Source organism: Notamacropus eugenii, chromosome 5 (assembly GCF_028372415.1).
Source record: "Notamacropus eugenii isolate mMacEug1 chromosome 5, mMacEug1.pri_v2, whole genome shotgun sequence".
Classification (NCBI taxonomy): Eukaryota; Metazoa; Chordata; class Mammalia; order Diprotodontia; family Macropodidae; genus Notamacropus; species Notamacropus eugenii.
Window position 1 is genome coordinate 346,509,460 of NC_092876.1, and position 25,511 is coordinate 346,534,970.

General features: G+C 40.2%; 1 protein-coding gene and 1 long non-coding RNA gene across 2 annotated transcripts in view; one reads left to right on the forward strand and one right to left on the reverse strand.

The window, feature by feature from the left end:
• Positions 1–25,511, reverse strand: part of PLA1A (phospholipase A1 member A) — a 49,113-nt gene that overhangs the window by 1,220 nt on the left and 22,382 nt on the right. The window contains exons 6-10 of the mRNA XM_072613918.1: positions 23,704–23,793; positions 19,401–19,568; positions 12,816–12,905; positions 11,235–11,343; positions 1,368–1,532 (exon numbers count right to left, since the gene is read on the reverse strand). Coding sequence (XP_072470019.1) covers positions 1,368–1,532; positions 11,235–11,343; positions 12,816–12,905; positions 19,401–19,568; positions 23,704–23,793 — 622 coding nt within the window. The remainder of the gene's footprint in view (positions 1–1,367; positions 1,533–11,234; positions 11,344–12,815; positions 12,906–19,400; positions 19,569–23,703; positions 23,794–25,511) is intronic.
• On the forward strand, positions 1,634–19,394 carry LOC140506585 (uncharacterized). The gene is made up of 3 exons (XR_011967982.1): positions 1,634–1,704; positions 4,585–4,640; positions 19,308–19,394. It is a non-coding gene; the product is annotated as an uncharacterized lncRNA (long non-coding RNA).

A 25,511-nucleotide genomic window follows, 5' to 3' on the forward strand; every position in this document is an offset into this window, starting at 1 on the left:
ATCGAAGGCTTCTGGCCAGCTCTGAGTCCAGTACATCACCTAGGAATGAGCCTCTCAGAGTGAGGTTCTAGTTGCCACGTCAATAATAACCCTAATCACAATAGCTCATAATTATCTAGCTAGTACTGTGAGGCTCATATATCATCTCATTTAAGCCTCACAACAACAACCCAGGGAGGATAATTCCCAGGCTAAGAGTTTAACTTCTCCAAGAGAGTTAGTCTTAGGCAAGGTTTGAATCGAGAATTTCTCTGACTCTAGTTCACCATTCCATCCACTCTTCCATGTTGATTCTCCTTTACATTTTCTCAATGCAGAAAGGTCCCGTGAGATCTTCTTCAGTCACACCTCCCCATTTTGTTGGTCTGCCTTTGATTAGTTTCATTTTTGGAAGAGAGGACAATAGGACAGCAACATCAATGTGGATGACGTCACTCTCTTGTGAAGGTGATAAACTTCTTGGCATCGCTGTGCCCCTGGAACCTTAGCAAGTCCTCTGCCTCTTTGACAGAAACCAACATGCTCTAACCTATTCATCAGAGAATTTGATTCAGTCCTATTCCATGGAGTCTTATAGGAAATTCTTTTTTATTTATCCTTTTTGCATACTTTAAAGTACGCAAGTCACTTTGCGTACTTTCTCTTATTTGAGCTTCCAAATTTTACCTGTGAGGTAAATTCACAGACTGAGAGCTGAAAGGCACCTCAGAGGTAAGTGAGTCCAACCATTCCCTTTTCCAGATGAGAATGCTGAGGATTAGAGAGATTAAGTGATTTGCACTAGAATATTTGTTTAATGGTCAGTAAGCAGCTTCCCACTGCTTGTTAGTTACTTCTTTATTTTTTCCCTTTCCTCCATCCTCAGTGGAAGTCACTTATTCAGAAGCAACCTTCATGCTATTGAAATATCAGCTTGGAAATTATTTCTGACGTAGTGTGTAACAGACAGACTAACTAGCACATTAGAGAAATATAAATAGAGAATAAAGGGGAACAGCTAAAAGGGCTGACTCAGAGGAATACTTCCAGCTTTGAGTGGTAAGCTAGAAGAACCTGATACCAAGCGGGGCAGGGAAGTCCTGCTCACCACTGACTCATACTCATATATTTCCATATTGGAAAGTGGTAACTGAATGCTATTTTGTCATATCAAATTTCATGTTGTTCCCATCACCCAGAAGCCCTAAGGATTCAGGATGGCATCCCAGGCCGACCCTACTAGCCAAGACTAAAATAGTTCTGGCCACAGCAAGCCTACTTACTAGCCCTGGTTTGTTTTGGAGAGATTTTGATATTAGGAGTGCTATATTCAGGTGGAAAGGATAGATGTCTGCGCTTGTCAATGGTCACTGAAAGGGTCTATTTACCTTTGGTTAGCAGGCAAAGGAATGGTGCAGAATCTTCCAGCAATGGAGCTCTTGTCTTTCCTCCAAATTTGGTGGGAAGAAAGAAGCTTCAGGATCACTTGATTTATTTGGCAATGTGGGGTTGAGTGGGCTATCAGTCCTTTGCCGATGAACTGGTTTTTCAATCTGTAAGGAGACACAAGAGTCAAGTTCTGGAGAATCTATTGTCCAGGCTACTTGTCTGGCACTTCCATACTTCCATACTATATTCCAAGTATCTTTTATTTCATTTATAGGAATGATCCTTCCACGAGTGCTGAGAGAAACCCCTCTAATCTTCGGAACAATGGTCTCCAAAGTAAGGGCCATGTCTTTGGCTTGACTCCAATGGGTGTATGATCAACCAATCAGAGGGTGAAAAGATCGGTCCCTTCTGCCCTCCTCACAATAACTTACTGGGGTTTATCTACAACACGGCTACACCTACCCTCTATCCACGCTACACACTCTATCCCCTCCCTCTGTTGTTCAAGCTCCTGACCTCTTCCTTGGGGGCTGGGGATAAAGGTAAGGTAGGGGGAGATCAACAAGCAGGGAAAAGGAAAGTGGATCATAGATTTAGAGCTGGGGAAGACCTCTCAAAGGTCACCTAATCCATCTCTCATTTTATATACAAGAAAACTGAGGTCTAGGGAAGTTTAGGCAATGACAAAATCCCAGAGGTAATAAAGGGTGGAAGTAGGATTGGAAGTGATGTCCTTTAACTGCAGAAAACCTTTTCAATGTATTATGCTGCCCTTTTCAGTCATTACTAACCAACAAACACTCAGGCACACACAGCAGAAGGCTTTCTTAAGAAACCTACACCCTCATACTCACCTCCTACCCCCATCTCACTTTATGACTGTTGAAGATACATCTCAGAGAGCTGGTGAACCACAGGGTCTAACTAATAAGATCCCCCCACCTTTCCCTTTCCGCTTTGGTTGGAACAGAGTGAGGCACACCGATTGAGCAAGAAGGGATACATTGTGATGTCATTTTATTATTCCACCTACCCCCAAACCACTCCTCTTCTAAACTTCCCTATTTCTGTTGAGAGCACTGTCTTCCTCCCAAGTCACCCAGGCTCACAAGCTATCTCCTCATTCTCCTTCATCACCCAGATCCAATAAGCTGCGAAATCTTTGTATGTCTTTCTCTCCACTCATGCAGCCACCACACTAGTTGGAACTCTGATAACCCATTATTTTCCCCTCTCAAGTAACTTTCTTCTCAAATCCATCCTCCATGCAGATATTAAAGTGATTTTCCTAAAGTGCAGATCTGACCATGTCACTCCCCCAGTCTCCACCAATGAATCCTACTGGCTTCTCTATTGACTCTAGGATCAAATATTTTTATCTTATACTTTTAACATTTTCTTTCTTTCTGTAAGTTTCACAATGTGCCTAATTATTAGTCTAATAGTACATATATATAAATTATGAAGAAATAAATTGGGATTGCACACTCACAACATTTTCACATATTCAGAGAAATTTACACATGACTCTTTTAGGACATTGTCTTCATTAAATGCTATATCCCCCAAATAAATTAATAATCTATGGTCAACTTTCTAGCACTGAACCTCTTTAAATTTAGCTAGAGTGATCCTCAGATAACAGAAACATAGACTCATCACTTTATGCCTTTACTAAAGTAATAATCTGCTAGTGGGTCTGCTGGCCACAAGTCTTTCCCCATTGCAGTCCAACCTCCATTCAGATGCCAACGTGATCTTCCTAAAGTGTAGGTCTGACCTTGTCACCTTCCTATAAATTCCCATGGCTCCCTATCATTTTTAGGATCAAATATAAAGCCTTCTGTTTGGTATTTGAAGCCTTCATTACTTATCCTCCAGGGATAGGTGGTGCTAGGTGGTGCAGTGGATAGAGCACCAGTACAGGAGTTAGGAGGACCTGAGTTCAAATCTCAGACACTTGACACTCACTAGTTGTGTGACCTTGGGCAAGTAACTTAACCCCGGTTGCCTCATCCTGGGTCATCTCCAGTCATCCTGATGAATATCTGGTCACTGGACCCAGATGGCTCTGGAGGGGAAGTGAGGCTGATGACCTGCATAGCCTTCCTTCACTCAAAACAAAGTCAAGTGCAAGTCATGTCATTATTTCTCTGATGGCATGATCTTCTTCGGCAATGAAGGACCAACACTCACACCTCTCACAAACTCAGCTTGAAATCAAGGATCCAGAGATACCTCATTGCTGTTCCTCAAATAATATACTGGGCTTTTTCATCTCCTAACTCAGGGTATTTTCATGGTTGTCCCCCATGCCTGGAATGTTCTTCTTCCTCATCCCCACCTCTTGGCTTCCCTGTTTTCCTTTAAGTCCCAGCTAAAATCCTATCTTTATAAGAAGCCTTTCCCAATCCCATTTCATGCTAGTTCTTGCTATCTGCTGTTTATCTCCAATTGATCAAGTACATAGTTTGTTTGTACATGATTGTTAGAATGTTGTGTCTCCCATTAGACTGTGAGCTCCTTTATGCCAGGGACTATCTTTTTGTATCCTTTCTTTGTATCCCCAGTGCTTAGCACAATGCCTGGCACACAATAGGAACTAAGTAAATGTTTAATGAGGGCAGCTAAGAGTTGCAGTGGATAGAGCACTGGGCCTAGAGACAGGAAAACTCATCTTCCTGAGTTCAAATCTAGCCTCAGACACTTATTATCTGTGTGACCCTGGGCAAGTCACTTAACCCTGTTTGCCTCAGTTTCCTCCTCTGTAAAATGAGCTGAAGAAGGAAATGGCAAACCACTCTAGTATCTCTGCCAAGAAAATCCCAAAAGAGGTCACAAAGAGTTAGAATCAATTAAACAACAACAAATGTTTAATGATTTAAAATTGAGTCAGGTGCTCAAAGCCTTTCCAGTATGGTAGGACCTGCTGAAGACTGGATTTCTTAGGTATTTCCTTTGAGAGCTTAAAGCCACCTCTACTCCGTAATGAGTCATCCTAGCAAATCTATAATGTAAGACTTATCAGATATTACCTGGTACTTTTAGTTAACCCCTCATTTAACATGTATATCTTAGCTCTTCAGCTAGATAGTTCCCCATCACTGGAGTTGTTCAAGCTCAGGATGGATGATTTCCCTTTTTTTCATTGATGCTTTTTGTTTTTACATTACATGTATTTCTGAATAGTTCCTTTCTCCTTTCTCTTCCCAGAAAGTCACTGGATGACCTCTCATCTAGGATGTTCAATAGGAGAATTCATACAGCAGGTAAAGATTGGCCTCAAATTTGCTCTTAAAGTTTATTACATGAGTTGATGGTATACTACTAACGTATATATTTGTTTCTGTCCCTAAAGATGTTTTCACCTGATTCTGATATCTGTCTGAATAAATAAACATTAATAGTACAAACTAAACCCTAAACTTTACAACGTGCTCTCCAGATCTTAGCTCATTTGAACCTCACCACAACACAATGAGTGGGACACACAAAGGAATACACACACACACACACACACACACACACACACACACATACAAACATATATATCATATCAGGAAATTCAGTGACTTGTTAAAGGTCCCATGTTGAAGAGACTAGAACCCATTCTCCTGACTTCAAGTCCAGGGTTCTAGGAACTACATAATGCTACCTCAGAACAGGGACAAAAGAAGAGCTGGAGAGTTGAGGGACATTGAATGCACTGGTACACATCAAGTTTGAGATCTTTAGACTAGATGGACTTTGAGGTTCCCTTCCAGCTCTGACATGTTATGATGCTCTCTATGGTATTACAGCATGAAGTCCTGGAAGGCAGAGACTACACCTTATACTTCTTCAGTTGAAGACTGAGATAGCAAAGTCCTTTGGATACAGTAGGTCCTCAATAAAAACGTGATTCTATGTTGAGAGAAAGGAGAAAGGGGAGATGGGGTGTGGCAGAGAATGAAAGAGAGAGGGAAAGAAAACAGGGAGAGTGAGAAGGAGGAAAAGAAGGAGAAAGAGAAAACTTTAGAAAAAGAACCTCTCCTAATTCTTGACATTTTTATCACTTGGGGAAAAATACCCAGTTGGGTTCCTAATATGAGGCAAAGATCAGATTGGAAGAGAGCTTCACTTTCAGGTTCAGTTACCTAGAAATGGAAAGTTTATTTTAAAATTCTTAGTTGAACAAATTTCATTCTTTCTTAGGAACTTAGAATGAGTTGACTTTGTTGTTGTTGATGGTCTGGGTTTTGGTTTGGTTTAGCATGGGAAGGGTTTTTTGACTGAGAGGATTGTGACAAAGTTCCTCTAAGACTAGCCTTTTGCAGCCGTTAAATGGCAGCATTGGCATGTATTAAATCTGTTAAAAAAAAAAAAAAGCAAAGTTGTCAAGGGTTTTGGCCCCTGCCCTTAGGTTTGAGGTATAAGGATGTGTATGCATGATCTTTCGAACTAAGGGGAAAGTTTGAACAGAGGACTAGATGCCCTCTTTCTATATTCTATCCTTATAAAACTGGGGCTCCATTTTCCCACCCTCCTTGCCTTGAGACCCAGATTTGGCCAATATTGCCTAAGCTCTGCTGAGTAGTATGACAGGAAGAGGGGCTATGAGGTACCAGAGCAGAACCAGGGAGCTCAGAGACAGGGAAATTAAGAGATATGAAACTCCAGAAAGGACCTTTAATGAAATCTCTGATTTCATGGTATAGGGAACTACAAGTGAAGAAATTCCCTGTAGCATTGCAAATCAGCAACTTTTCTGCAATTTAGAGTCTTCTAGAGCTGCGTTGATTCCTGAGAAGTTAACTAGCTTGCCCAGGGTCACACAGCCAGTGTGTGCCCTCCAGAGGAAGGACTTCTTGGCTTTAAGGCCAGCTCTCTAGGCCACTACATCACTTTATGAAACTCAAGGAGAAGAAAGCATGGGGTGTCAGGGAAAAGAACAGAGAATCTGAAAAACACGAGATGGGTAGTTAAAAATAGCCTAGGAAGAAACTAAGAGCTCACAGAGGTTACAAAGAAAGGCTGGAATTGTGAGTCTTGACTAGAAGGAGCAGAGCGAGGCTACATGACTAAATAAAGGGGGCTCCTTCCTTGACAGACTTCTTATGAAACTCTTTTTCAACACACTCTGAGTTCTGATGTAAGCAAAGGGAGAAAGTAGTAGAGACAGGTATTCATGCTTGGGTGTCCCTGAGTTCTCCTGATATAGGGATGGGGAACCTGTGGCCTCGAGGCCATATGTGCTCCTCTAGATCCTGAAGTGTGACCCTTTGATTGAATTTAAACTTCATTTCCAGTCAAAGGGCTGTACTTGAGGACCTAGAGGGCCGCATGTGGCCTTGAGGCCACAGCTTCCCTACCTCTGTGAAAGAATGGAGAGGTATTAGTATAATGTTGAAAGGGAGAGGGAGACTCACATGGCTTAAGGACTGTTTCCATTTCCACTCTGATCAGGATTAGGACAAGTTTATTCTTAGGCACAAAGGTTAATTAAATTGGTTTCTTTTCTGTGAGTAAGACTCTGTATCACCTACAATAATATGGTGTGGTAGAAAGAATACTGAATTAGGAGTCAGAACAACCATGTTCATCTGTCAGTTCTGTGTAACCTCATCCAAGGTTACACAGCTAAGTTGAACTCTCTGGGTTTCAGTTTTCTATTCTATAAAATGAAGAGCGGAAAACTAGGTATAGGCCAAATCTCACACCAGATACCCAAGCTTAAATTGGGTAAATGATTTAGGCATAAAGGATAACATCATGATCAAATTAGTGGAACATGGAAGAAATTACCTGTTTTTCCCTGTTTATGGATAGGGGAAGAGTTTATGACCAAACAAGAGATAGAGAGGTTAATTGGAGACAAAATAGATAATTTTGATAACGTTATAAAGTTTTTGCACAAATGAAACCAATGCAGCTAAAATTAGAAGAAAAACAGAAAAGTGTGAAAAAAAAAGTTTTCGAAACAAGTTTCTCTGATTGAGGTATCATTTTTTAAAATATATTCATTTCATTTATTTTTAATGCTCTACAATCCCTACCATAAAACTTAGATTTTTTTCCCCCTACCTACCCCCTATCACTCCCCTCCCTCCCAAAGACACATACAATTCTCTATAGGATCTACACATATATTTCTATTGAATACATTTTCGTTATAGTCATGCTGTATAGAAGAACTAAAATAAATGGGAGAAATCATGTAACAAACCAAAACATAATACACACACACACACACACACACACACACACACACAAATGATCTGTTACATTCTGCGATTGATTTCCATAGTTCTTTCTCTGAATGTGTTGAGGTATCATTTTTAAGGAAATTTGACTTAGTAGGAAATAGACAAATTTACAAGAATAAGCCATTCTCCAATTGACAAATGATCAAAGGATATGAATAGGTAGTTTCCAGAGAAAGAAATCAAAGCTACCAATAGTCACATTAAAAAATGCTCTAAATTACTAATAATCAGATGAAAGCAAGTTAAAAAGAACTCTGAGGCATCACTTTATACCCATCTGATTGCCTAAGATGACAAAAAAAGGAAAATGATAAATACTAGAGGGACTGTGAGAAATAGGTACACAACAGCACTACTGGTGGAGCTGTGACTTGACGTAGCCATTCTGGAAAGCAGTTAGGGGCTATGTCCAAAAGGTATTAAACTGTGCATGACCTTTGCCCAGCAATACCACTATTAGGTCTGTATCCAAAGAGATCAAAGAAAGAAGGAAAAAATTCATATATACAAAACTATTTATAGCAGCAATTTTTGTGATGGCAAAGAACAGAAAACTCAAGGAATGTCCATTAGTTGGGGAATGGATAAATAAGCTATGGCATATAAATATAATGGGATACTATAGTGCTATAAGAAATGATGAAAGGGATGGTTTCAGAAAAACCTAGGAAAACTTATCTGAAAGTACAAAGTGAAGTTGGGAGAACCAGGAGAACAATCTACGTGGTAACAGCAATATTGTAGAGACAATCAAATTTGAAAGACTTAGGGACTCTGATCAACGCAATGACCCATTCCAATCAAATTTGAAAGACTTAGGGACTCTGGTCAATGCAATGATCCATTCCAAGGACTCATGATGAAACATGCTATCCACTTCTGAATAGAAAGCTGGTAGACTTAGAATGCAATGCCAGGCTATTTTCTTCTCTTTCTTTTCTTTCCTTTTTTCGGACATGCCTAAGTGGGAATTTACATTGCATGACAATACATATTTGTAATGGGTTTTCCTTCTTAATAAGTAGGAGAGAGGGAGAGGGGAGGGAGAGAATTCAGAAGTGAAAAAGAATTTTCAAAGAAATATGAGACTATTAATAGTAATAATGATAACAATGATAAAACAAAGAGTTGAACTAGATCCTCTTTTAGGCTCCCTCCAGATCTGTATTTGCCAATCAATCAAAAAGCGTCTACTGGGTGCCAAGCATTATACTTGGCCCTGGGGATACATGTCAGATATGAAACAATCTCCATCCTCAAAGAGTTTATTTACACAGTATCAGGGGAACCAATATATACTTACATAAATATATACACAAAATAGATTCCAGGTGATTTGGGGGGAGGTACTAGTAGCCAAGGGGATGGACTTCATTTAGAAGACGGTGCTTTAGGGGTTCTGAATGGACACTAAGGATTCTAAGAGGTGGAGTCAGTCAACAGTTAACAAGCATTTATTAAATGCTTATTAAGTGCCCGAACTGTGCTAATTATTGGATATACAAAGAAAGACAAATATATGACCCCTGCTCTCAAGCAGCTCGTAGTGTAATGGTGAAAAGGTGAGGAGAAAGTGTATTCCAGGCACAGGGACACAGTCAGTGGAAAGGTATAGATAGAATAATGTAATCACTGTGTCTTTAACTGTTACACAACAGACGAAACATGTATGAATGGTTTTTCAAAATTTTCTTCTTTTCTTTCTTTATGCTTCCACCACCCCCTTATTTTTATTCAATGGCCCCCAAAGTCATCATTCCAATACCTGCACAGGGCAGAAGCACGCACTGTGGGAACCTGTGCCCTAAACAAATTACTTAAACTCCCTGGGTCTCAGTTCCTTCATCTAAAATCTGACTGATGAAATGACTTCTGAGGTCCCTTCTACTCTAAATCTATAGTCTCAAAGTAGTTCAATGCTAATAGCATTGAAGAAGGGAAATGAGTCAGCAAGAAACTTTATGACTTGGGCAATTTATTCCTTGTTATTGTTCAGTCATGTCCAACTCTTTGTGCCCCTATTTGAGGTTTTCTTGGCAGAGATATTGGAGTAGTTTGTCATTGCCTTTTCCAGCACATTTTATAGATGAGGAAACTGAGGCAAACAAGGGTAAGTGACTTGCCCAGCCATGGGCAAATGTCTGAGGCCAGATTTGAACACAGAAAAATGAGTCCTCCCTACTGCAGGGTCAGTGCTTTATCCACTGCATCACCTAGCTGCCCTGGAAAGACATCTACTATAGGGCATCTATTCCCCTGACCCTAATAACTGAGGACCTTGTCTCAACCTTAATTAAGAAAATAGAGGTCATTCACACTGATCTCTCTCTTCTTCCTGTCCCTACATCTCATGACCCCTTGGCATCATCCTTCTCTCTCTCCTTTCAATTCACTCCCTGCTCATCTCTGCCTCTTAAAATTCCAATCATATTTTAAGATTCAGCCCAAATGTCACTTTCTATAACTGTGGCACCAAAATCAAATAGAAACAAGCCCACTAAACCATCCACAAGCATCTTTGCAGCCACATATTAATTTAGAAAAACTCATATTAATAAAAATGTATGTTCTACTGTATTTTTATTTGTTAAATATTTCCCGGTTAGTTCCACCAGGAGTATTATGATCTGGTGTTCAATACCTCTGGTCTACAATAAATGAAACTTTTCCTGGTGCCCCCCAATTGTTCAACATTCCCCTCAAATTATTTTTTATATATTTTTGCATGTATATATTATTAACTCCACAACTAGATTGGAAACTCTTCAAAGGCAGTAAGTATCTTCATTTTTGTCTTTGTACTCCCTGTGTCTAATACAATGCCTGGCATACCATAAGCATTTAATAAGTGCTCATTGATTAAAAATAGTCCAACTCATGCATTACAGGAGGAAAGCGAGGCCTAAAGAAGTCAATGACTCACCCAAGGTCTCAAAGTCAATAAGTAGGAGAGTTAGGATTCAGATGGAGGTCCTTGGACTCTAAATCTAGAACTCTTCATTGCACCCCAATGGTTGTTATAAGGGAAAGACATTGTAAATCTCACTTCACTATTTGAATGTGACCTGTTATAATAACCATGGTCAGGCACACAGGTGTTGGGCACTATAGTCTCAGCTCTGCTGTTTTCTCCCTGCATGGCCTTGGGTCAAGCACTTGATCCCTCATTGACTCTGTTTTCTCATCTATAAAATGAAGAGGTTTGCCTAGATGACCTCAGAGTTCCCTAACACTTCTAGGTCTATGATCTAAAGCAGGGAGTTTCTTGAGGGTGGAATGGTGTCATGCTGTGGCAGGAAAACTTGTATTTTTGCTACCTATTCAGTTGTTTAGGAAATGCACTGATGTCCCATAGTCCCTTTCCTAGCCTCGGATGCCAGGATGAATGAACAAACGAATGAGTGAGTGAATGAATGAATGAAAGCAGCAATTTTTAAACACCTACCATATGCCAGGGACTATACCAGTCTTTGGGGATACAAAGAAAAAGGAAACACAGTTCTTGACCTCTAATAGTTTACATCCTAATAGGGTGAGACCACATACACAGACATCCAAGAAAAGGAAAGAAAGTGCCCAAGGTGGGGGGGAGGGGGGTTAGGCACACGGGTTACTTACATGGTGATCTTTATGGAACTTGTGAGATTACTGCTATGCAAAGTGACTTCAATGTTGGTGTTCCTGTTTCTCGCCTTCTGTAAATGAAACTCCACAAGACTATGGTAGACTAGGAAAAGAAAACATACCAGAGGACCAAGAAAGTGAGATGGGGATGAGGGGGGGCAGGGGAAGAGGGTGGAAGATGAACATGAAACTTTCTCCTTGTATCATCCAAACTGGTGGTGGTGCTTTCAGAGCTAGGACTAGGGATAGATAAGGTGGACAGCTGCTGAAAGGCACAAGACCCAGGGAGGCTACAATGAGGGACACTTTGGACTAGTCATAGGAACGCAGATGTAAACCTGGAAAGTACCTTAATGACCATCTATTCTAACCCTATCATTTTACATTTGAGGGAACTTAGACCCAGAGAAATTAAGTGACCTGCGCAGGAATACACAGGTTGTAAGCATCAGAGGTAAAATTTGAACTTAGATCCTCTGAATCTATATCCAGTATTAATTCTAGAATCTTCCCTTTGTTAATTATTTTCTGTTTATCTTGTATATAGCTCTTTTCGCATATTTTTTTTTTTTGCTTGTTGTCTTCTCCATTCTATTGTGAACTCCTTGAGAGCAAGGAACTTTCTTTTACCCTTTTTTGTAACGTTAGTTCTTAGCACAGTGCCCGGCACATGCTCAAAAATATTGATTGATTGATTTCTTATGGCTTACAGGTATTTATTTTGTGATAAGTAGAGTCATATATTAGAATGAAGGCTTCAAGGCTCCAGTGGCCAGTAAGTAACACCCACTGAGGCCCAGTTTTCCAACCTTATCTATAAAGATTTGTGCTTTGCCCTGTGTCGGAGTCTACCTATTGACTATTCAGGCACATTACATAATTTCCTCACTGAGGCATAATATAGAATAAAGAGAAAGGTCTGTCACCCCTCCTGGAACTTGCTTCTCTCCCAGTACAGGAGGGAGTAGATGTGTAGGAAGAGCATGAGGGCCTGTGTAGCCAGACTTGACTTGAAACATAAAATCATAGACAGATCTGAAAAAGACTTTAAAGATCATCTTGAGGAAACTGAGGGCCGGAGAGGGGAGTGACTTGCCCAAAGTCACAGAAATAGTAAGGAGCAGAAGTGAGATTTGAATGCAGGTCCTGTAACTCCTGAATCAGTCCTCAGGTGGCATAATTTAATGGTCAGAGCATGTTGACATCAAATTCCTTCCATAATAAGCTGTTGGGAGCAGTTAGGTGGAGCAGTGGGAGAGAGTGCTATGCCTGGAGTCAGGAAAATTCATCTTCATGAGTTCAAATCTGGCCTCAGGCCCTTAGTAGTCACTTAATCTTGTTTGCCTCAGTTTCCTCACCTGTAAAATGAGCTGGAAAAGGGAATGACAAAGCAGTCCAGTATCTTGGCCAAGCAAACCCCCAAAGTGGGGCCATGAAGAGATGGGCATGACTGAAAACAACTGAATAATAACAAAGGCTGCTTTCAGTATTAGGAGTCTGAGATGAGGTGGGTTTCTCTTTTTCTTTATTATAGTTGTTTGATTTTATTTGGGAGGAGAAGAAGTTGCTACTCACCACAGTATGGAGCCTTTGAAGTGGTCAGGAGGTAGACTTTCACTTCTTTGGGAGGCTTTTCCATGTTGATCCCTCCTTGTTCCAGTAAACCTAGAAAAAAGAAACAGAAAGAACTGAGCCTTTGAAGGCCTGATCTAAAAGCGAGACTGTTCTGGTTTCTCTTTAGAGAAACAACCTAATAAACAGCCAAATTTATTCACAGGAAATACTGATCTCCCTTTCTCAGGCAGGTAGTAAAAAAAAAATTTTAAAAATGTGATTTTATTTGACTGCTCGAGTATGGGATCTCGTTTTTATCTTGTTTTGCTTTTTAATGTTGCTGAACTGATATAAAAGAAACTTCTTTTCAAGGCAGGAGTCCTGGCCATTACAGTTACATTTAGGTGACACCAGGACAGAGTTTCTCAAAGTCTCTGACCTAAGATATGCCCACATTGTAGAGGCACCATAGAGTAGTACAGAGGTGTCAGATGAATGCAACAACACGCCAGAGTGTGGACTGAACCAGATGAAAATATAATTGGGAAATAGCTAACAAAGTAAAGAAAAATGCGATAAAATCTAGATTATGTTAATTTGTAGCTTTCTAAATCAACACGTGGCCCAGAGAGATCCTCATGTGGACAGCTCTTTTTCTACTTGAGTTTGACACCACTGGTGTAGTACATAGAAGACTAGACTTGGAGTCCAAAATTCCTGGTTCAAATCCTGTCTCAGACCTTTACTAGTAGGGTAACTCTAGGCAAGTTATTAGGTAACTCAAGCAACTCCTTAGGTTTTATCTACAAAGTCATAGATGCTGTGTGATTTGTACCAGTGGAGAGAGTTTCCATACCGAGAGTTTCTCTACATTAAGAAAACTATAGACCCTTCAAGTTTTTCTGTATCCTCACATAACACTGCCAGGCCTGGGTCATGTTTTCTCTCAGGTCAATCTTCCAGATGCCCTCAGATATAACACTGCCTCCTGTCTCTGTGCCAAGACCTTGAGGATAGGCTAGGTGGACCTTGAACCTTCTAAACAGTTGCCTTCATCAGCTGACCTCCTCCCAAACACTGATATTCTGCTTAGATGCATTCCCCCCTCCCCACCCTTCCCCACTATCCCCTGTATAGTATATTCTCTTCCGTTCTTACTCTCTCCATCCCAGAGATATTAAACATTTACCTTTAGAAAAATAAGCCTTCCTCCCAACCAGTTGTGCCTTCCCTCATTTGTTTCCACCTCAATGCACATGGTACCACTTCAGCCCTTACTGCTTCTTCTACTGAGGCAACTAGGCAGCATGGACCTGGAGTCATGAAGCCCTGGATTCAAATCTGGACTCAGCTATTTATTGGCTGTGTGATCCTGAGCAAGTCACTTAACTTCTGTCTGCCTCAGGTACCCCAACTATAAAATGGGGATAATAGCACCTACCTCACAGGATTGTTGTGAGGCCCAAATGACATAACATTTGTAAAGAGTTTAGCACAGTATCTCATGCTCCTTTCATTTTCTGGCATTCACAAAGACTGGTTCCTTCCATGTCACTGCATTCTGAGCCACCCTCTCCATACTGGTTGGATCTCCTCTCATGCCCCTCAACTCACTGGTCCCATTCAAAGAGTTGGAATATTCTACCATCTTCATTCAGAAGCTTCTCCTTTGAGGTTCACTCTATCTAAACTTATCACCTAATTCAGATCCTGGAAGTCATTATCAACTGACTCCTAGAACACTTTCCTTTCTTTCTCAGAAAGTTCAATGCTGCAGTCTTCTTCTCCAGCCCAACTGCTGTTCTCATACTACAGGATTTCAAAAATATGTTGATCCTCCCTCCAACACACTGACTTCTCAGTTCCTCCGTCTAGTCAACCTCATGACCTCCTCCTCCACTTAACCTCAACTACTTACACACAGGGTAATCACATCCTTGATTTTGTCATTGCCCCCAAGTGTTCCACTTCTACTTAAATTCTTTAATCTAATCATAATTTTTAATCATTGGATCTTTATGCATCACTATTCCCAAATTTATTATGTGTCTTCATGGTGACCTCCACCAGTTCCTCTGCCTCTCAGTATTTTTTAGGTCATTACTTCTCCTCTGGCTGCATTCTCTTCCCCTGACAATTTCAACCCTTTTTCTGAACCACTTTAATTCTTCACCATCTTCTATCTTGAGTCCCTTAATATCCTTGTCTTATCTCCACTAAGACACTGCTAAATCTGAAGCTTGGATTAATCCCACTACCTATCCCCTTTATGCCTACCACATAATACTGAATGGTGCCACAAAGTTACAAAAATATGCTGACAGGGTGCACTTCAAATCTATTTTTATCTAATCTTAGCTGGGCCCTCACTTAGGTAAGACCATTGATTCTCTATTCAACTCATCACAGTGGCTACTTCAAATCTTTTCTTCTCTCTGTCAACCTCCCATGGAACTCCTTCACCCATTCTCTCAGGTAAGGTGATCAACAATCTTAGACACTGCACAAAGATCTGAGAAATGAGAAAAGGTCATTACATTTGACCTTGCCTCATACTTACCGGGGGAAAATATGGCAATTTGGGGTAAACTCCTTCTTTTCCACTTCTTAGTTTACATACCTCTGACATCATCTCTCCACTATCTTCTCCACTCCACTCTTGGATTGAAGAAATAACCCTTCTTGGTAAGGTCAACCCTTGATCTTATCTCTCCTGTCTTCTACAGCAGATTGTTCCTATTATCATTCTCTCTGTCCCTGTCTGTGTCTGTCTGTCTGTCTCTGTTTCTCTCTTGTTTTTAGTCTCTTCCTATCTTCTGACTCCTTTCCCACTATATATAAATACTCTGAAGTCTTCACCCTCCTTAAAAACCCTCATTTGATCTGATGATTACTGCTCACTTTCCTCCTCTATCTACTCCATTTCTCAGTTAACTTGTACTTTCCTGCCCTCTCACTCAATTCTAAATGCTCTGCAATCTGGTTTTTTACTTCATCATTCGAATAAAACTTCTTCCAAAGTTAAAGTTACCAAAGATCTTTCCCCTTAGAATTTTGGTGACACTACTCCTGGATTCTCCTCTTACTTATCTGGCCCTTCCTTCTCAGTCTGCTTTGATGCATCTTCATTCATGTCACATACATGAATTGAGGGTATTCACCCCAATGCTATCTTGAACCCTCTTCTCTTTTTTTTTCTATACTCTTTCACCAACCCCCCTGGGTTCAATATTAATGTCTATACAGATAATATCAAAATTGAAATATCCAGCCCTAGACTCTCTCCTGAGCTTCAGTCCATCATTACCAAATGCCTGTTAGACATTTTGAACTGGATGTCATTTAGACATCTCAAATCCAACATGTCCAAAATAGAATCCATTGTTTCCCTTCCCCCACACCCACCCCTTTTCTTTTACTATTGAGGAAAACACCATCCTTTCAGTTACACAGGTTCACAACCTCATTGTCATCTTCAGCTCCTCACTCTCACTCACCCCACATAAATAATCAGTTGCTAAATTACATAATTTCTTTTTCTACATCTCTAGAATATAACCTCTTGTCTCCACTCACACAACAACCATTCTACTTCAGACTTCTGTCATCTTTTGCCTGGAATTATCTTTCTAATACAACTCCTTGCCTCAAATCTCTCCCCACTCCAATCTACTCTCCACTCAGATGCCAAAGTACTTTTCCTAAAGTACCAGGATAACTATGTTACTCCTCAATAAATTTTAATGATCACCTATTATTTCTTGAATCAAGTATAAATTCTTTGGCTTTTAAATTTCTTCACAGCCTAGTTCCTTCTATGTTTTTACTTATTCTTTCCTTCCATGTACTCTCCAGTGTAGCCATTCTTGCTGTTTCTCACATACAAAGTTCCATCTCCTACCTCTGTGTCTTTGCATTGGTTGTCCCCCATGCCTGGAATGCCCTCCCTTTTTCTTTCTATTTACACAGCGACCACCCTAGTTCAGGCCTTTATCACCTCTTACCTGGATTACTGTAAGTCCTTGCCCAAAATCTCTCTTTACACCAATGCATCATCCACTAAAATGCCAAAGTGCTTTTTCCTAAAGTGCAGGTCTAAATGGTTACCCTTCTACTCAACACACTTTTTCCACATGAGGAAACTGAGGCCCTGGGAGGTTGTCCATGATCATATAGCTAGTAACTTTTAAAGTCAGGGTTTGAGCCCACATCTTCTCGTATGTGTGCGTGTATGTGTGTGTGTGTAGCATTTGTGAGAGAGAGAGAAAAGGAAATAACCAGGAGTCAATATGGCAGAAAGAAAAGAGCACTGGACTTGGCATCAGAATTCCTGAGCTCAAATTCAGGACTCTTTCCTAGGTACATTTGGGCAAGCCACTTTACCTTGCTTAGCCTCAGTTTCCTTATCTAATAAATGGGAGTTATAATTCCTGTAGTACCTATCTCACAGGGTTGTTGTAAGTGTAGCATCTTACCCCAATTGCACTTGCAGATTGAATTCTGTCTCCAAGGGGTTGAACGCTACTACCCTGGGATCAAAGGGAATTCACACACCTAAAACTATTGCTCACCAACATCCACCAGTGTACTTACCTTTAAGTCAGTCAGCAAAAAATACAATTAACTCAAAGAAAAGACATTGACTAAGATGATTAGTAAGAGCAAGAGTTACAAGATACCAACCTCCCACCACTAAATTACCCCAGATACATTCTCTCACAAATACATACAGCATCAGTGGGGAGATTGGTCTTATATGTAGAGTATGCTGGCAGTGAGGTGTACATGTAGGGACCACATGTGGGCAGGGAAGCAAACTCAATCTCTTAACCCTGTAGAGCCATATATATATATATTTTTTTTTCCTTTTGGTATCCTCATGCTGATCCCTCCTGGGTTCCCTGAGCCTTCTCTTGTTTATAACTCAACTTCTGACTTCCATGGCTAATTCTTTCTTGAATCCATAGTTAACTCTCTTCTCTTCTGCCAGGGCTCACACGCCTTTAAGAGCTTCCTCCACTTGTCTCTTGACTTTTCTCCTTCCCTACGAGGTATTGTACTTCCTACTGGGCAAGGAGGTCTGTTACAAGACACCATGACCAAGAGGGAAGAATGAAGACAAATTCCCTCTCCCTTTCTGATAGAACATCAGGAGTCTCACTTCACAAAACTGTTTCCTTTCTTGACTTTCTGGAAGACGAGCAAGCTTAGCTTTTTAAGGGCCAATCTTCAGTCAGCCAATGGCAAGCTACTTCTACACCTTTTGCAAAAGAGTAACAGGGCACAGACACACCTTCAAATTTTCTTTGCCACATTAACATCCCTATCTTCTCTTTTATCTCCTTCCTTAATGACAACAATAGCTAGCATTTACATGGTACTTTACGATTCAAAAAATGCTTTACAAATCTTGTCATTCTGTCCCCCAACAACCTTGGGAGGTAGGTGCTATTATTATTCCTATTTTATAGTTGAGGAAACAGGGAGAGATTAAGTGACTTGCCTAACTAGTAAGTGTCTGAGGTTGAATTTGAATTCAAGTCTTCCTGATTCTAGGTCCAGCACTCTATCTATTGCAACATTTAGTGATTATACCAGCTAGGCTGGGGTGGGGAGTAGGAATATGCTTTCGGAAGCTTAAAGTGCTATAGAAATGAGTTGTTATCATCACCTGCCTGTTATGAAGATCAAATGAGATCAAAAGAATTAGAGCTGAAAGAGACCTTAGAGGTCACCTAGTCCAGAGGAGTCAAACTCAAATAGAAATGGATCCGTGCAGGCTGCACGTAGAAAACCACAAGTTAACATTACCTATGTCATATTGTATTTATTTCTATTGTTAAATTTATTTTGGACAGCTAGGTGGCACAGTGGATAGAGTGCTGGGCTTGGAGTGAGGAAGACCTGAGTTCAAATCTAGCTTCAGACACTAGCTCTGTGACCCTGGGCAAGTCATTTAACCTTGTCAGACTTAGTTTCCTCATCTATAACATGAACTGGAGATGGAACATCTATAACATAACTGGAGATGGAAATGGCAAACCACTCCAGTATCTTTGCCCCCCCCCAAAAAAAAACCCAAAGTCAGAAATAGTCCAACATAACTGAACAAGAACATTTTGTTAAACATCTCTCAGTTACATTTTAATCTGGTTCTGACTTTAAGGGAGTTTGACACCTCAGACTTAGTCAATCACCTTATTTTACAGATAACAAAACTTCACAAATCTAAGAGAGGCTGAGTGACTTGCCCAGGGTCACAAAGTAAATAAGTGTCAAGGCTGGAATTTTAACCCAGATTGTCTGATTTCAGATCCAACAGTCTTCTGAGTGAAAGCACTATTCCTGGCTGTTATCTCATTCTAGCACTTTTCACGCAGTAGTTGTAGAATGAATGAACAAGTAAATAAGTGAATCAAGGAATTGGAGGATAGTAGGGAGCTGAACACAGAATACACTTTTACAAATTAGAATTAGTTTAAAATTTATCAACTGTTTCCTATTTTCCCTTAGGGAAAAGACTGCTGTTGACCACAAGGGATCAGGACTTAAAGTTGGGGCAGTTCCTAGCATTTGAACTTGCCCCAGAGGAGATGAAGGCTTTACCAATTCTGGGACAGGAATGCTGAAAAGGGTCAGCACAATCCAGACAACTTCCTGAAAGGAAGTTCTTGAAGCTGGCACAAGGGAAGGCCATCAGCGGACAGGAATCCTCCAACGCACTGAGGTAGAGATGAACAGCTCTCATGTGGTCACAAATCAGATAGTTGTAACCTGAATAGAAATATAAAAATGAGGTAACAGATGAAGACAGATGGAAATTCCCCCTCTCCTCCAACTGCCAGTAACTTTCCTTCACCTCTAAACTGGCAGACTGTAAGCATTCGGGACTTCCCCCACTGAAACATTATTTTGAATGTTAAGCGATAGGGGCTATACTGGATCTGATTTCTTTGTACCACTGGTGCCCCCACACACACACACATACACCCCCTTGCATAAAGCTCAGTCTGAGCCAAATTCCCACACAATAGAGTAGCCTGTTCTTCAGAACATGGAAACAAGCAGCATTCAGAGAGAGACTGACAAAGGGAAGGAAGGGAGGGAATCAGTATTTATACGGCCCCTACTTTGTGCCAGGCACTGTGCTAAAAAGCTTGACGAATCATCTCATCAGATCCTCACAACAACCCTTCTGTAAAGTAGGGGCTGTTATTATCTTCATTTTACAAGTGAGAAAACTGAGGCAGACAGAGATTAAGAGACTTGCCCAGGGCCACAGAGTTAGTAAGTGCCTGATGCAGGATTTGAACTTAACCATATTTTAACAAATAATTTTTTCAGATTTTATGCCAAATTTTTTTTGCAAAAAAGTAGGGTGTGCCCATATGTGAAATTTGGTATTACTTTAAAATTTTTTTATTACTAAACTGTCTTTGATGCAATATTAGGATGCACAGAATACTCATGAATATACAGTAAAATTGGCAAGATGCTAGTCTTACCTTGTGACTTACTCATGGCGGTTTCACCGCCCACTTCTCTTGTTCCTATGGTTCTTCATTGGGTTAAATAACAATACCATTAGGGTTGCGGTGTTCTAAAAAACCATGTAAATCATCTTTTGGAAATATGCTGACAACGCACGTGGTCTGAGAATTCTAGGCTTGCAGCTTGCAATGGGGGACAGATAAATATGCCACTGTTGAATACATGGATGCTCTGTTCACTTTTAAGGGGCGTCTCAAGCAGAATTATATCATTATGTGATGAAAGGTTATAAACCAATTTTTTGACTTGAAAAAACAGGATGGGCCCATTATACCATGAGGGGAAATGTGGTAGGTCTTCCTGACTCCAGGCCTGTTCTCTAGTCTAAAGCAGTTAAAGTTTCTAAAGGCTAACTATTGGTTTTCTACCCTATAGCTCATTGTATTTTGGAGGGTGTGGGAGGAAGGGAACTCAGGTTGAGGAACTCCTTCTACTAATATGGATAGGCACCTTCTTAGCCATTTATAGTTTTAGAGGTGCCTGGGACACTGAGAGGTTAAGTGTTCTTTTGAGAGTGGGAAGTGAACCCAGGTCACAACCATTTGGAGGTCAAGTTCTTATCCCCTAGGTCTAGCTGCCTCTCATTTTGCAGAAAGAGCAAATGTGGTAAACCCTGGGAGAACCTGTCATGGAGAGTGAAAATGAGACATTCATTCTCAACTCCTGACTTGTATAACCTCAGATGCCAGTAGGATGCTAGAGCAGGAATAGTGTTTGGGGATTATCTCCTCCCGTTACTCTCACTTTACAGATACTCGGGCCTGATGAGGCTGGGAGATTTGCCCAAAAAGAAACCCTGGTTTTATGACTCCAAATCCAACAGTTTTTTTCATTACACTGTGCAAATGACCTATATAACATTCCTCTTTTCTATTCTACAGAGGGAGAAGTGAGACCCTAGTAGCCAAGGGGGTTAAAAGATGGGTGAAGAGGTGAATTTGTTGTTTAGTTGTGTCCAGTTTTCCATGATCCCATTTGGGGTTTTCTTGGCAGAAATACTAGAATGATTTGCCATTTCCTTCTCCAGTTCATTTTTACAATGAGGAAATGAGGCAAACAGGGTTAAATGACTTGACCAGAGTCCCACAGCTAGTAAGTGTTTGAAGCCAGATTTAAACTCAGGAGGATGAATCTTCCTGATTCCAGGCCCAGCACTCTATCCACTGAGTCAACTAGCTGCTTCCTTTACCTGATATATGCTAGTTAAGCAAACATAGGTAAACATGGGTGCTTGACCTCTTTGCCTCAGGCAACTTTCTAACACTGTTGCTTACAAATGATTTGCTGATTTGTGTCAGTAAAAGGAATTTCTCCATGGGGGTAGAAATCAGAGGTCTACACTGACCCCCTGAAAAAATAGTTGTGTTATGCTCATGGCTAAGGGTTCTTAATAACTGTCCCCATAGACAGTTATTGCCCTATTACTGCCCTATAGAGCCTTTAGAATAGGGCACCAAAGTGCCTATTTTGGTTCTTTTCAGTATTTGTGCCCCTAAAATGCAAGATGGCAGATAAAACAATCTCAAACTGTGCCTTCTGGACTTTTCCACTTCTTGGAGAAAGCACTAAGGAGAGAGCAGCTGTCTGCCCATCTCTCTGGAAATTCTATGCCACTTTCTTAAAATGACTCTGTTTGTCACCCCGCAAAAATGTCCTCAAGTCTCCCACAGAGTACATTTTTATGTTCACCTTAGTCATCCACATAAATATTTCTCACTTCCCCACCCCACAACCCAGCTGTCAGGCAACTGAGAAGCCATCCTACTGGGCTTTGTAGAGAGTATTGCAAGTGTGTTTAGCCAAAAGTCAGTGCCCTACGGAGAGAGGTGTTGCTGGCTTAGGTGATTAGTTAAAGAGTGGCTGGGGTTCTTAAAAACTGGACTGGGCGCTCTGGATTGTAACCTAGTCTCAAAAACACCTAGGTTTAGTCCTACCCCCAGGACCAGGCACCTGTTTAACATCCCCTATGCTTGTCCTTGTTCAAAATGCCATTCTATACTATGTCCAAAGGACTATAAAACTGTGCATCCCCTTTGATCTGGCAATACCACTACTAGATCTGTATCCCAAAGAGATCAAAGGAAAAGGAAAAGGCCCTATATGTACAAAAATATTTATAGCACCTTTTTTTGTGGTGGCAAAGAATTGGAAGTTAAAAGGATGCCCCTCAGTTGGGGAATGGCTGAACAAGTTGTGTTATATGATTGTGATATAATACTATTGCACTATAAGAAATGATGAGCAGGATGATTTCAGAAAAACCTGGAAGACTTACATGAACTGATTCAGGGTGAAATGAGGAGAACCAGGAGATCATTGTACATATTAACAGCAGTATTACATGATTATTAATTATGAATGACTTAACCTGTTCTCGGCTCAACAATGACACAAGACAATTCCAAAGGATTTATCATGAAAATACTATCCACCTTGAGAGAAAGAACTGATGGAGTCTAAATGCAGATTGAAGCATTTTTTCCTTTATTTTTTTTTTTGGTCTGTGTCCTCTTTTGCAACAATGCTAATATGGAAATATATAATCTATATGAAAATGCTTGCCTTCTCAAGGAGGAGGGAGGGTAGAGAGGGAAAGAATTTAAAACTCAAAAATTATAAAACAACACATGTTAAAAATTGTTTTATGTGTAATTGAGAAAAATGAAATTAAAAACATTCTTTAAAGAGTACCCTCCTAAAAATGCTATCCACATCCAGAGAAAGAACTTTGGAGTCTGAAAATAGATGGAAGTATACTATTTGCTCTTTTTTTCCTTTATTGTTTTGTTTTGTTTCTTCTTTTAAGTGGTTCCTCCTGTTGGTTCTAATTCTTCTTTATATCACGATCAATGTGAAATATGTTTAATATGAATGTATAAATAGAGTCTATGTCAGATTGCATGCTGTCTTGTGGAAGGGGAGGAAAGAGAGAAGGAAAAAATTTAAAACTCAAAATCTTATGGGGAAAACTAAAATTTAATTAATTCATTATAAAATTTTAAAAGATATCATCCTAAATATATTAGACCATTTCAAAGGAAACTGTAGTCATCTGCCCTTGTTATCCACAGGAGCTTATTCCAGAGGTCAGCACTTCTTGTCAGTTATTTTCTGAGTTAAGAGAAAGTATAAGAACCTCCCTTTCTGTAGTTGTCTGCAGTTGAAAGAACACTAGCTTTGGAATCAGAAGATCCGCCATAAATCCCAGGTCTGATTCTCACCACTTGTGTGACTTTGGGCAAATTGTTTAGTCTCCCTGGATCTCCCCGGATCTCAGTTTCCTCATCTGTAAAATGAGAGAGCTGGACTTGATAGCTCCTGTCATTCCTTCTAGTTCTTAATCTCTAATGTTAGATACCTGCATGAATAAATGAGGGACATCCTGGCTGGTCTTGGCCTCCATTGACAAAGTAATCCACATGTCCTACTGGAATCCGGATACCCAAATCTGAAAGAAGTAAAAAATCTATTAGCCTCCTTCTCTGGGGCCCAAAGGAACTTTCATTTCCCCCGAGAGTTGTGGAAAACAAACTTTAACTGAGGTTATTGCCAGACTTTGAAGTATATAGGGCAGGTTATATAAGACATTGACTCTAGAGACAGAAGACTTGGGTCCCAAAACTGCCTCTGACCAGTGTGAACTTAGACAAGTCACCCTTTATTTCCTTATCCTTAAAATGAGCAGTCTATATAAGATGGTCTTTGAGATCCCTTCTAACTCTAGATCTATGAACATATAACAGAGCTCCATCCTTGGAAGAACTTTAACTTTTTGTAATTTAAAAAAAATGTATATTCCCCGACGTGTGCTAGAACTAGCTCATGAGAGCAGGTTGCTAAATGTTCAGTGTGAGTGTTTATACTTCCAAAATGGGCAAATGCTACAAACCAGAGCTTGCTGTTTCATTTTGCTAATTATCTAGACTTAAGGAAGTGATAGAGAAGTCATATGAGGAAGAATGGAAGACGGTATTTTTCCTTATTCCCCATGTTCTCTCAAACGTTTCCAAAACAGAAATTATGCACCAAAAATAAAGTAGCTTCAGCTGTCTCCATGGCCTAGGACACCTAAAATTCAAAAAAAGGTAAAGAAAAACATGAAGAGAAACTTAGTGATCCTGAGCTCACTCAGCACACCTCTTCTTCCTCCCATGTTATGGTGATGGGCACCAGGGCTGCAAGACCTGACACACAAGTCTGGGCTTGTAGCAAAACTGAATCCTACGCTCCATTCCCTCCTCCCTCTTTCCAATGTTATTGAGACCCTTGATCCAGGCTACAGAAGTTTACTTGGGCAATGACAGAAGGCCAGTGTCACAGATAGCAGCCCTTGAGGAGTAAAAATCATGCTAGATTAAACCCCATAACTCCTGCACTGCAAAGCTGTGAATTGCCACTGTGTAAGTATGCAATTCCTTAGAACCACCTATGTAACATCTTTCTGAACTTCCAGGAGGAAGCAAGAGGGAATATGAGGATTAGGCACTCTGTGTAAGATGGTGATATGTAGCCTTCCAGTAAAACTGAGGGAAAAAGCACAACATCTAGCTGGAGATGTTTCTGACACTCAAAAGTCATTTGGAGAAGAGATTGGTGAACTGTGAATTGTTCGGTATGAAAAGAATCTGAGGTGTTTTGACATCCAGCCACCTAGGAAATCACCCTCAAAGGAGAGGGAGTCAGAAAATGAGTGATAGGGAAAAATAAAGGGGAAATGACCAAGGATTTCAGGAAGAAGAAAACTCAAAGACTTTGAACATAAACAGAAAAATCAACAGGGAAAACATAACAAAAGGAAATACGTCCTTCAGATCTAGTAAATATGTTTTAGGCGTCTATAAATAAATATTGCAAAACAAAGGAAAATGATCCAACACTTGAAGAGAGAGAGGACCCTATGAAGTCACAACATACTGTTTCTGAGCATTTCAAGAGCAAAATGAGAATTACAAGAGCAACAATTATGTCCTATACATCAAAAATAATGAACAAAATAGAAAAACTAGAATCTACAATGGAAAATCTCACCAGAGAAACAGAGAGAATAGTAGATTGGGAATGAAAATAAACAGAAGTGAAGGACAATCTAGAAAAAGAGAAACAAAAAACAGTAGCATTAAAAGAAAATATGCTCACCATGAAAGCAAAACATAATGATATCAAAGA